Source organism: Salmo salar, chromosome ssa10, assembly GCF_905237065.1.
Source record: "Salmo salar chromosome ssa10, Ssal_v3.1, whole genome shotgun sequence".
In the NCBI taxonomy this organism is placed as follows: Eukaryota; Metazoa; Chordata; class Actinopteri; order Salmoniformes; family Salmonidae; genus Salmo; species Salmo salar.
This window is the reverse complement of record NC_059451.1, coordinates 39,376,534-39,388,416: the sequence shown is the minus strand read 5'-3', so window position 1 is coordinate 39,388,416 and position 11,883 is coordinate 39,376,534. Positions and strand designations below refer to the sequence as shown.

The window sequence follows — 11,883 nt, the reverse complement described above, 5'->3', positions numbered from 1 at the left end:
CTATTCATTCTTTATCGCGCAGTTTTCTAAACTCCCGACTCCATTGTTTCTATTTTTGTTATACTTTTGTAATGCTTTTTGTGACGTGGAACATAAATACAGTTAGTCTATCAGCTTGCGTGATCCTCGTAATGTTACGTGGAAAATACAACTGAGATGCAGAATTAAATGTATATCACACTCACACAAATGCGACCAGTTCTTTTTCGTATTTGCAGTTAAATTCTTTCACTGGCAAATGCTAGTGAACTGCTGGCACTTTAGAGCCCACTGAATGTCCGTCTTGTGTTAGCTTGAAACAGTTAGTGTTTATCTTGCCACACACGGAGACGAAAGGGGATTTGTCCATGTGTTTAGGTACAGCTGACAGTCAGCAAACTCAGCCTCACAACAAACAGAAGGTACAGACATGGGGTAGCTACGGCGAATAATGACGTATTCATCTTCATGTCCGTTGACACAAACTCCGTACATGTCTGTGTGTTGCAGCTCGAGAATCGGGATGTTAGATTCTCAGTGGATATTTTTTTAAATTAAAATGTAAAACCCCCTCAAAAATCAGGCCCTATTCATTTCTGCGTACTTTTAACTCGGATCTCGTACATGGACAGAGAATTGCGTAGCTGGTACGCAAAATGCGTGCATGTTGGCAGGTTTGACTGAATGAAGTTACCCCTAGATGCAGATCTGGTTGATTTGACCCACTAATGGTTAGGGTAAGCTGATCCAGGGTCTGAACCCAGGGAAAACTTCACCCCAGAGCCACAAAACACTGTTCTGCACTAAAACAAGACTCAAAGTAGTGCTAAAATGACACCCAGACTCAGTTAAAATAAACATTGATTTATTCTCTCAGCCCACCACTCATCTACATATTGCACCCTTGTATTTAGTAAAGAAAGATATAAAAGAAAATATCCAAAACCACCTGGTATCCTATATGATACAGTAGACACATTGAGTAGTGAACAACCCACTCAAAATGGGAACCCAACAGAATTCACCAAAGCCTTCCTATTGTGGTTAATTTGTGGACAAATCTATTTTGTTGCCATATTGGGTGGACATTGAGGAAATCCTATGGACAAAGAACTAGTCTAAGTCCATTATACCCACTCTATTCCTATGGTGTAGACATGGTTATAGAGGAGATAGGAGTCCTGCTAATCACTCCAGACAAGATAGGTAATAGGGTACCATTTGGGACACATCCTACATCAGGGGTGGGCAATTCCAGTCCCTGAGGGCCTGATTGGTGTCATAGTTTTGCCCCAGCTAACACACCTGACTCCAATAATCACCTAATCATGATCTTCAGTTTAGAATGACATTTGATTAATCAGCTGTGTTTGCTAGAGATGAAGAAAAAGTGTGACACCAATCAGGCCCTGGAGGACTGGAGTTACCCACCCCTGTCCTACGTAGTGCCATAGAGCTCTGGTCAAAAGTAGTGTACTATATAGGGCAGCTATACTCAACAGGTGGACTGCAGGCTGGATCTAGACTCAGAATGGGGTCAATACAGTCAGGATTCAACTCCTGGAGTATCAACAAATAAGATGTGTCGAATTGCAGGAAATTAGCTTTAAAACATCTAATTTCTCTCTGCCAACAAAAGGGGTGTGAACAGTTTGGGTTGGAATGGGTTGAGGATTCATTATAACGCCGATTAATTACAATAGCCAACCAGACCTTCACAAATCGTTTGAATACAACTGATATAGGAATAGGATGCTGTTTGAGTGTTAAAACAGAACGATTAGCCCAGCCTACACTCTACGCATTCTTCATGGAATATCAGCAACATGATCAGGACCACATTACATCAATCTAACAGGACTTCATTTAATGGCAGATAATGTTCTTCATGTATGCTCTGAGTCCTACGTTCTTTGTCAGTTCTAGAACCTTCAACTCCACTCCTCCTGACCCCTCCATCACAGTCCCCTCTTCCTGCTCCTTCCTTCCTAGGACTGGTTTCCTAACAGCCAATCAGAGTTGAGGAATCTTCACTTGCGGGCGGTGTCGTAATTGGCCACGAACCAATCACATGTCTCCTTCAAGGCTGTGCGTGTGATTTGGGGGTTGGGGGGGATAGGAGACTCAGCATCAGAAACCAAACAGCAGACATCTTTATTTGATATGTCAGTGGCGAACATGTATAAAGATGGCAGAATACACATTATTGTTTTTGCACAGTTTTTGGTTAAATGCACAAATAAATCTGCACAATCTACTTTTGGGGTTTTTCAAATTGCTGACGTTGGGAAGGTAGGTACCTTGTTTGAAGGGGGTAAAGGTGAAGTTGGGGCGGTACCGCAGCAGCTTGGCGTTGCTGGCTGTCTTCTTGAACTGACCGTCTGCTTTAGTTGTGTCATACTGAAGGTCAGGGGTTAGGGAATCAAGCACTGAATGAGTGAGTGTGTGAGAGCAAGTGAGTATGAAAGAGAGAGAGGGACTGTGTTTGAGCTGTATATCTGGACATGCACCTAGGTGAAAGGATACAGTCACTTGACCTTTGAACCCCAGTGCCTCGACAACGGCCTCTGCTGCCTCCTTGATGGACACCTCCTCCTCCTCACCAACTAAAATACAGAGAGGGAGAATGAACACTGAAGCCTGAAAATACTGTTGTTAAATGTGTGTGTGAGATCGAGAGTATATATGAGGGAGAGAAAGTGAGAGTATGTGTATGCTCACCAGACAGTATGATGGGGTCCACCTCAGGGTACTCTCTCAGCACCCAGAGGAAGAGACGAGCCAGATCCAATGAGTAGATGAACTGCCTTCTGGGAGTTCCTGAGCCCCACACCACCAATGGACTACCCTCCTCTAACACACACACACACACACACACACACACACACACACACACACACACACACACACACACACACGTAAAGGCCTGTTAGAAGGAATGTGGCTATACCGATCCTTGTAGGGAGGTATACTGTATAGATTAAAACAGTTAGCTGAAGAATAAAGAACTAGAGAGTGATAGTTTAGAGTTGTGTAGTCATCTTACTCTGAGCAATGTAGGCTTTGTGTATGAGGCCTGGAAGTACATGTCCATCCTCGATGTTGAAGTTATCATGAGGGCCAAACACATTGGTCGGTATCACTGCTGTGTAGCACCGCCCACGCTGCTGGTGATACGCCCTGCAAGACAAACACACACCTAACATAATCCACAAACATTGAACACACACACTATTATTGAATATGCACAGATCATGTTGACTCCCTTCTAGAGGTCACTGAGCAGCTGAAGGGTCAAGGGTTCAGGAGGCCCACAAGGCCATTCTGGATGGGCCCGCAGAGGACATCTATAGCAAAATAGTGCACACACACTTCCCTTGTAAAAGAAGACTTCCTGGTTAAATGAAGGTTCAATAAAACACCAACACACCTATTGTGGACATCGATCATTCTCTTAGCATAGGAGTAGCCAAAGTTAGACTCGTGAGGAGGGCCGTTGTGGATCTGCAAGATAATAAGTAAGAGATAGTCAACTACCATCATGTCTACAACACACACACACGCACACACACACACACACACACACACACACACACACACACACACACACACACACACACACACACACACACACACACACACACACACACACACACTACCATGGTCTCATTGATGGGATAGGTGGTCTTATCAGGGAAAATGCAGGTGGAGAGACAGGAGACCACCCTGACAGCATCCACCTGGTGTGCTGCCTGCAGGACGTTGTCATTGATGTAGATGTTGTTCCTCTGGAGAACACACATGGATGGATATGTTGGTAAATAAACATGAACAAAATCACACACATGGATGGATAAGGTTTAACCAGGTTCCCAATTAGCACCCTATGAACTAGTTAGTAATGGACTACCTTTGACCAGGGCCCATAGTGAATAGAGTACCAATTGGGATGAAGCCTGAAATCGGTAAATAAACATTGAGCCCTTTTCCTCTAACATTTTCGAGAAGTGTGCACTTGCACCCTCTCCTTATTAGATTTAAAAACAAAGGATTGGCTGGAGGCAGTTTCCACCATTTTCAAAATAAGGTGACAAATTGAGCAAGTGCACATTTCTGGAGATGCACCCTCTGTCATTACCCCTCCTGAATCCCCTCTTACCCAGAAGTCTAGGTTGGCCCTCATGTTCTTGAAGAGCCCTCCCACCATGGCTGCCAGGTGGATGACGTGGGTGGGCTGGTGCTTCAGAAACACTGCCTGCGTCTCACCCATGTCCCTGAGTGAGCATACACAAACCCACACACACGTCAGCTTGACTTTTCAAACACTCAGAGGCTGCGCTACAACACCACCCACAGTTAGCACTGAACAGGGGAGGGTCAGGTGTGTATGTGTTGCCTGTGTATATACATGTGTGTGCATGCATACCGTGTGTCTGTCTATGTGTGAGTGCGTATGTGTGTGCGCGAGTAGCTCTCACATGAGGTTTGCATCCTTAGATGAGAGGAAGATCCACTCCTCTCCCTCCCTCGCTCCTCCCTCTTCTTTGACCACATGTTCTATGGCCCTGCCCACAAGACCAGTCCCCCCAGTCACCAACACCCGCATAGGACCGCTCTGATCCACCATGCTATCTCCCATCTGCACAGAGGGGGAGGGAAATGGGGGGGGTAAAGAAAGAAAGAAATTGTAGGAGAGAGAAACACAGAAACAAAGAGTGAAAGGCTTACAATCTGCAGGTCATGTGCTCTGAAAGTAGGCTAAAGTTTTACAAAGGATTTCCCCTGAAATGACTGATGAATTCAATGATCAATTAAACACGAGTTACTAACAGAGCTGAAGACTACCTCTTTACAGAGAAAGTAGGCCTAGGTAACATCAACCTATTCTACAGTTTCTCAAAGGATTGGTGTGCGTCACATACTGTACACTAACCAGGACAAGTAGGGAAGAACAATGACTATCCCAGAGCTTTGTAATGACATATTTAATTCCAGTAACCAAGGAATCCAACTCAAGAGGTTGTGGACTGAACAGACAGACATTTCCTGATGTTGCTTTTTACTTGCCTGTGCCATGTGAACATCCCTGTTACCAACTGTCATGACAAATGTTTAGGTTGTCACGAAACAGGTTTCCATCCAACCATTTCATGCAGGTGAATTACCTGATGCATGAAAAATCACGACTGGGTTCATGGAAACAGGAAATGCGAGTACAACTGTATAAATATCGACAGACAATTTGATAGGTTTGGTGTTTTTTTGCATCGGTAAAAATAATTATGCGAGAAATTGCATGGAAACACGTTTACACGCAAATATTGATATAATAATCATCATATCGAATAGAAACTTGAGTCACGCGATGATTTGTTGTGTGGTCCTCCCACTACGACTCGGGAAAGCACACAGTTTATTAAGCTACAGATGAAACTAATTATGATGAAGTTCACAGGGTGGTGAAAGTGCCCAGTGATGAACTCGATGCTCCTTTCAATAAATATTGAGGGTCTTATTATGGTGACATGATAATCGATGCTTGGCTGTCATTTGACAAATAAAAAATTATATTGCTCCTATCAATAAAAAGGTATCTGTGACCAACAGATGCATATCTGTATTCCCAGTCATGTGAAACCCATAGATTAGGGCCTAGTTATTTATTGTAATTGATTTATATGAAATGTTACTCAATACGGTCCCATGTGGCTCAGTTGGTAGTGCATGGCGCTTGCAACACCAGGGCTTTGGGTTCGATTCCCATGAAGGACCAGTAAAAAATGCTTATACAAGTGTAAGCATGTCTGCTAAATTACAAAAAAAATGACAATTATGCATGTTGCGTTTATTTTTGTTCAGTGTAGATCAAAACAAAGTGTGTATATATAAGGAATCTCTTCATTATGTATGGTAAATATTATATACATAAATGCCAGTGGGCAAAATAAACTAAAAATATTTTTTTTGCAAATGCTACATAGTCTGAAAAACGGTAATGCAAAGCGAACCCTAAATGCCTGTGTGTTATTTTTTAAAGTGCAAGTTCAATGGGTTTCCATCACATTTTCAATTCTACTGGTTTTTGTTCTTGGCACGTGCGCACTAGCCAACTGCTCGCAGATACAGTGCGGGTAAACTACCTTCATGACGAGATTATTCAAAAAAAGGTAGAGGTGTGGATCAGAAAACCAGTCAGTGTCTGGTGTGGCCACCATTTGCCACATGCAGCGTGACACATCTCCTTCGCATAGAGTTGATCAGGCTGTTGATTGTGGCCTGTGGAATGTTGTCCCACTCCTCTTCAATGGCTGTGCGAAGTTGCTGGATATTGGCGGGAACTGAAACACACTGTTGTACATGTCGATCCAGAGCACCCCAAACATGCTGAAATCTGAGGCGATGGCGGCATATGAATGGCACAACAATGGGCCTCAGGATCTTGTCACGGTATCTCTGTGGATTAAAATTGCCATTGATAAAATGCAATTGTGTTAGTTGTCCGTAACTTATGCCTGCCCATTCCATAACCCCACAGCTGAACTGCAGTCAGGTCAAGATCCGAGTGAGGACGACGAGCATGCAGATGAGCTTCCCTGTTACAGTTTCTGACAGTTTGTGCAAAAATGATTTAGGTTGTGCAAACCCACAGTTTCATCAGCTGTCTGTGTGGCTGGTCTCAGACGATCCTGCAGGTGAAGAAGCTGGATGTGGAGGTCCTTGGCTGGCGTGGTTACACGTGGTCTGCGGTTGTGAGGCTGGTTGGACATACTGACAAATTCTCCAAAAACTAATGTTGGAGGCTGCTTATGGTAGAGAAATTAACATTAAATTATCTGGCAACAGCTCTTGTGGACATTCCTGCAGTCAGCATACCAATTGCACACTCCCTCAAAACTAGAACATTTGTGGCATTGTGTTGTGTGATAAAACTGCACATTTTAGAGTGACCTTTTGTCCCCAGCATAAGGTGCACCTGTGTAATGATCATGCTGTTTAATCAGCTTCTTGATATGTCACATCTTTCAGGTGGATGGATTATCTTGGCAATGGAGAAATGCTCACTAACTGGGATGTGAACAAATTTGTGCAGCAAATGTGAGATAAGCTTTTTGTGTATATGGAACATCTCTGGGATCTTTTATTTCAGCTCATGAAACATGGGACCAACACTTTACATGTTGCATTTATATTTTTGTTCAGTATAAATCCTGAATAAATGAATTGTAATTCATAAGATATCATACGCAATGGATGATGGACATCCACAAATGAATACATACCATACTAAAGGTAACATATACTAAATGGAGTGTTCTGTATTTACATGTACTATGTCATGTCTACTCAAGTCCAGGTTGGTTGCAGCCGTCAGTGAAAAGCAGTTAATAGGTCTGCCTAGGCCTATCAGAATGTCTCAAAATTCAACCAATTCAATGGTTGCAACAAGGTCATTTTTACTGATCTGTTTGTCAGTGTCAGCTAAGTAGGCTAGAATTTGTGTCATATGAAAAAACATGTTGCTTATCCTCTCCAGTCATATAGAGTGTAGTAGAATTGCATGAAATATGTTTATAAAAGGTGACATTTTTCCCGTGCAACGAAAGGAGAAGAAACGTCTAATTATGGCTATATGTCACTACGTGCTGCGACCTGCATTACTCAGGGTCCGGTTTCCCGATAATGATGGAATTTAGGCTTAAACTACGAGTGTTTTAAACATGCATCTTTCCTACTACGGCTGAAGTTGTAATATGCCCCCCCCCAGAGAACGTTCGATAGGTGCGTCGAGGCATAGTGTCGATTCTAAAGGATCGAAAGAAAGGCAGCGCTGCTCTCGGATCAGATTTCTCCATTCAAATCTTACATTAACATTATAATTATTTCACAATACTGACGACGGATCAGCTCATACAGAGCTATTACCACCTATGGCTGAAAATATTGAGCCGGTTGATTCTAAATAAAATGCACTAAATCCCCGCATCATTAAATATATTGAGACAAATTACAGACAAAATAGAACACAATTGATTTAACATTAAATGTATTTCAATATGATTTAAATTATTATTTTAAATAAGCTAGAGCTTTTCATTACACGTTGAAACTCAGTCTCATACAGAAAAAACTAAACAAAACGAATCTAGGAGGATCTGGCAGTTATTGGGCGATGGTCTTCAACAGCTTTAGAAGATAGGCTGTTTAGAAAGGTAGTAGGCTATCTTGAGCATATAGCCTACTGTATTTATATTTTAATGCAGTCATATCGGTTTCCATTTGAATCATGTTATATACATCGCTTGTTTGTATCAATTGCAAAGACATTGGCAACTTTTTATTTATTGTCAACTTTGTTCGGAAATATCCCAATGCCCCAGGGCAGTGATTGGGGACATTGCCCTGTGTAGGGTGCCGTCTTTCGGATGGGACGTTAAACGGGTGTCCTGACTCTCTGAGGTCATTAAAAATCCCATGTCACTTATCGTAAGAGTAGGGGTGTTAACCCCGGTGTCCTGGCTAAATTCCCAATCTGGCCCTCATACCATCATGGCTACCTAATATATCCCCAGTTTACAATTGGCTCATTCATCCCCCTCCTCTCCCCTGTAACTATTCCCCAGGTCATTGCTGTAAATGAGAACGTGTTCTCAGTCAACTTACCTGGTAAAATAACGGATAAATAAATAAAATAAATCGGCGGTTACGATGAATTTAGCCATAAAATGCTTTTGTGAAACCGGGCCCAAAACGGTCTGTTTTGCTTATGGTGATTGTCATAATTTAAGCTAATAATATAACGCAATGCAATCTACTCACCACATTAAGAATAGTAGCCCATCTGTCATTAGTCTGCAAATGCGATGGATTGATGTTTGCAATCCTACAGGTACAATTTTATGGTGAAAAAAATATCCTGTCGGTATTTGAAATCGGCCTTGTCGGGACTTGATAGCATGTTTTTATGCATGTATTTCATGTTTCACTGTATGCGCCGTTCCATAGGTAAATGAGTCAATTTATGACGAGTTTGAGTAGTGGTTATTGTATATGCTGTTCCACAGACCTTTAAACCTAATCTTGCGGTTATAGGCCTAATTAACGACTGGGGTCATTTGTTTGTTTTTGCTGTTCTCCAAATAGCATGTTTCTAAATCGTGTAGAAATTTAGTAAATAAGCTTCAAATTCCCCCCCAAAAAATTCTCCACACCCCCACTTTGTCATACCCTAGATTTAGCTGAACCGACGCCATTGTCCTGGGATTTTAACCCACTGTCCTGGGATTCTAACCCACTGTCCTGGGATTCTAACCCACTGTCCTGGGATTCGAAACCACTGTCCTGGGATTTGAAACCACTGTCCTGGGATTTTAACCCACTGTCCTGGGATTTGAAACCACTGTCCTGGGATTTTAACCCACTGCCCTGGGATTTGAAACCACTGTCCTGGAATTTTAACCCACTGTCCTGGGATTTGAAACCACTGCCCTGGGATTTGAAACCACTGCCCTGGGATTTGAAACCACTGCCCTGGGATTTGAAACCACTGTCCTAGGATTTGAAACCACTGTCGTTGCAAGCGCTATGCTCCGCTCGGGGCGGCAGTTAGCCTAGTGGTTAGAGCGTTGGACTAATAACCGATAGTTTGCAAGATAGAAATCCCGAGTTGACGAGGTAAAAATCTGTCGTTCTCTCCCTGAACAAGACAGTTAACACAATGTTCCTAATAATTAGTTTTTAACTGACTTGCCTAGTTAAATAAAGGTAAAATTAAAAAAAAGTAGTCTCCAACGTTACCAAAAGAGGATGCTGTTCGCATAGCAAGACTTGTAACAGTACAACTTCAATCAAATTCCTCTTTTAGATAGCACCCTTTATGGGATAAAAACTACGATTTTTAGTTAGCTACAGTTACATAAAAAGTGTTCTGCTTACCAGTTACTCCAGAGCTTGATTCTTCTTCTAGCTAGCTATGTATGAGTTGCTTTATCTTGGCCAGGTCGCAGTTGTAAATGAGAACTTGTTCTCAACTAGCCTACCTGGTTAAATAAAGGTGAAATAAAATAAAATAAATTAAGTCAGAAGCTTATATGACCGGATTCTAGTCCCAATGAATGAAGTGGTTAGGGCGACGACGAAACTATTATGGCGAGTACCGCCTCCAGCTGAACAGGAGGGGAAACACGACCCAGCAAGGAGTAGTGGCGTTACGCAAGTGGAGGCTGATTTTGGGTCAGTTGAGCATTTTCTCCACCAATGGTAAAGGATGACTGGGAGAGGAAGCCGTTCCTAGATCTGTAAATACCCTTCCTAGGGGACATTCACCCCCGTGACAATCGAGTTCTCAGCTCTCAACAAAGGTGCACAGGTTTTAAATATTGGCAGGTTGACATATGACTAACACATAACTGTTTCCTTGTTGAGATTCCATTTCCAATCTTTGGCCCCCTGTTGTTCAGCCTATATATTTTTTATGACCGTCCTTCTTCTGTGTGCCATGGATCCAGATGTTTACTGACAGGTGGTTATCTACATCCATGGAAAGAGTGCTGAGCAAGTGGCTGCCAAGTTAACATCAGTTATGGAGAATGTTTCACAATGGCTCAACAAATCCTGGCTCACTCTAAATGTGGGAAAAACAGTAGCCATGTATTTCTTAATCTATTAAAAAGCAGCAGGTCTACTCCCACATCCTCATACATGGCCAAAAGATCAAAACTGTCTCAGAATTCAAATACCTCGGCATAATCCTTGATCCCAACCTCAATTTAAAAACAAATATGTATATATTTACCAACACAATCAAATGCAGCCTAGCCAACTTCCGGTTAATTAAAAACTCTTTCTCCATCGAGGCTTCCAGAATGTTCTTATATGCTATGGGTTTCTCCCATTTCTTACTGTACCACCAGCTGGTCACAAGCATGTGAGACATCCCTGAAACCTCTCAAATCACTCTATAAAGAAGTTTTGATAATCTTGTACAAAAAACCACGGCACTACCACCACTGCAATATAATACCAAGTTCAACCTGTTTAGTTTCGACAACTTCATTCTGTTAGAAATCTGCCTGGTTTACACGATAACTCACAATCAAGCACCTCCACCTCCGAGTGTCTGGAAACCTCTGCTCCGAGCAAAATAGCAGTGTTCCAAGAACCTCCACCAGGGGGGACTGTAGCATCTCCAGACGGTCCACACCTTTGCACAATCGGCATTCTCATTCAATGCAGCTAAGAAATGGAATGACCCCTCTGCTCGGAAAACATGTAGCAGCTTCCAAGCCTTCTCCACTGAGACTAAAAAGTCCAATCAGCCATGCACGCACTGATTTTAACTTAAAAGGCCATACTGACTTTTAATGCAACAGAAGACACATTAGTACATACACAGGTGTACTTTCAATACGTGCAATAACTGGGCTATACACAATATTTCTTATTTTTTATAGGTATATTACATTGAATCAAATAGCAATGTGTTTCTATGGACAATGTTTTGACTTCTGTGGTGAAACATGTCTCTATGTCCTGATCTCTGTTCTATTCAAAACATTTTTACTGTATGTGCATTATGTTTTTGTGTTTTTGTATAATGTTTCCATCGCTAGAAGTTCCCCTACAGTGCATTCGGAATGTATTCAGACCCCTTGACTTTTTCCACATTTTGTGGATGATCAATGTAAACAATATGCACCTGTGCTCAATTTCGAGTCTCACAGCAAATGGTCTGAATACTTATGTAAATAAGGCATTTCAGTTTTTTATTTTTAATACATTTGCACACACACACAAAACACTGTTTTTGTGTTGTCATTATGGGGTATTGTGTGTAGATTGATGAGGATTTTTTTGTTGTTGCAATTTTAGAATGAGGCTGTAAAGTAAGAAAAAAAAGTCAAGGGG

At 42.0% G+C, this 11,883-nt stretch overlaps 1 protein-coding gene across 1 annotated transcript; it reads right to left on the bottom strand.

Annotated features, from left to right (window-relative positions):
- Positions 1-827: 827 nt before the first annotated feature.
- On the bottom strand, positions 828-10,209 carry LOC106560379 (GDP-L-fucose synthase). The gene is made up of 10 exons (XM_014123251.2): positions 9,913-10,209; positions 4,458-4,618; positions 4,139-4,253; positions 3,639-3,767; positions 3,410-3,483; positions 3,026-3,159; positions 2,701-2,832; positions 2,506-2,585; positions 2,280-2,379; positions 828-2,065 (listed from the first exon to the last, which is right to left on the bottom strand). Exons 2-10 carry the CDS (start codon positions 4,616-4,618, stop codon positions 2,010-2,012), a joined length of 981 nt encoding a protein of 326 aa, XP_013978726.1. The 5' UTR covers positions 9,913-10,209; the 3' UTR covers positions 828-2,009.
- Positions 10,210-11,883: the final 1,674 nt, after the last annotated feature.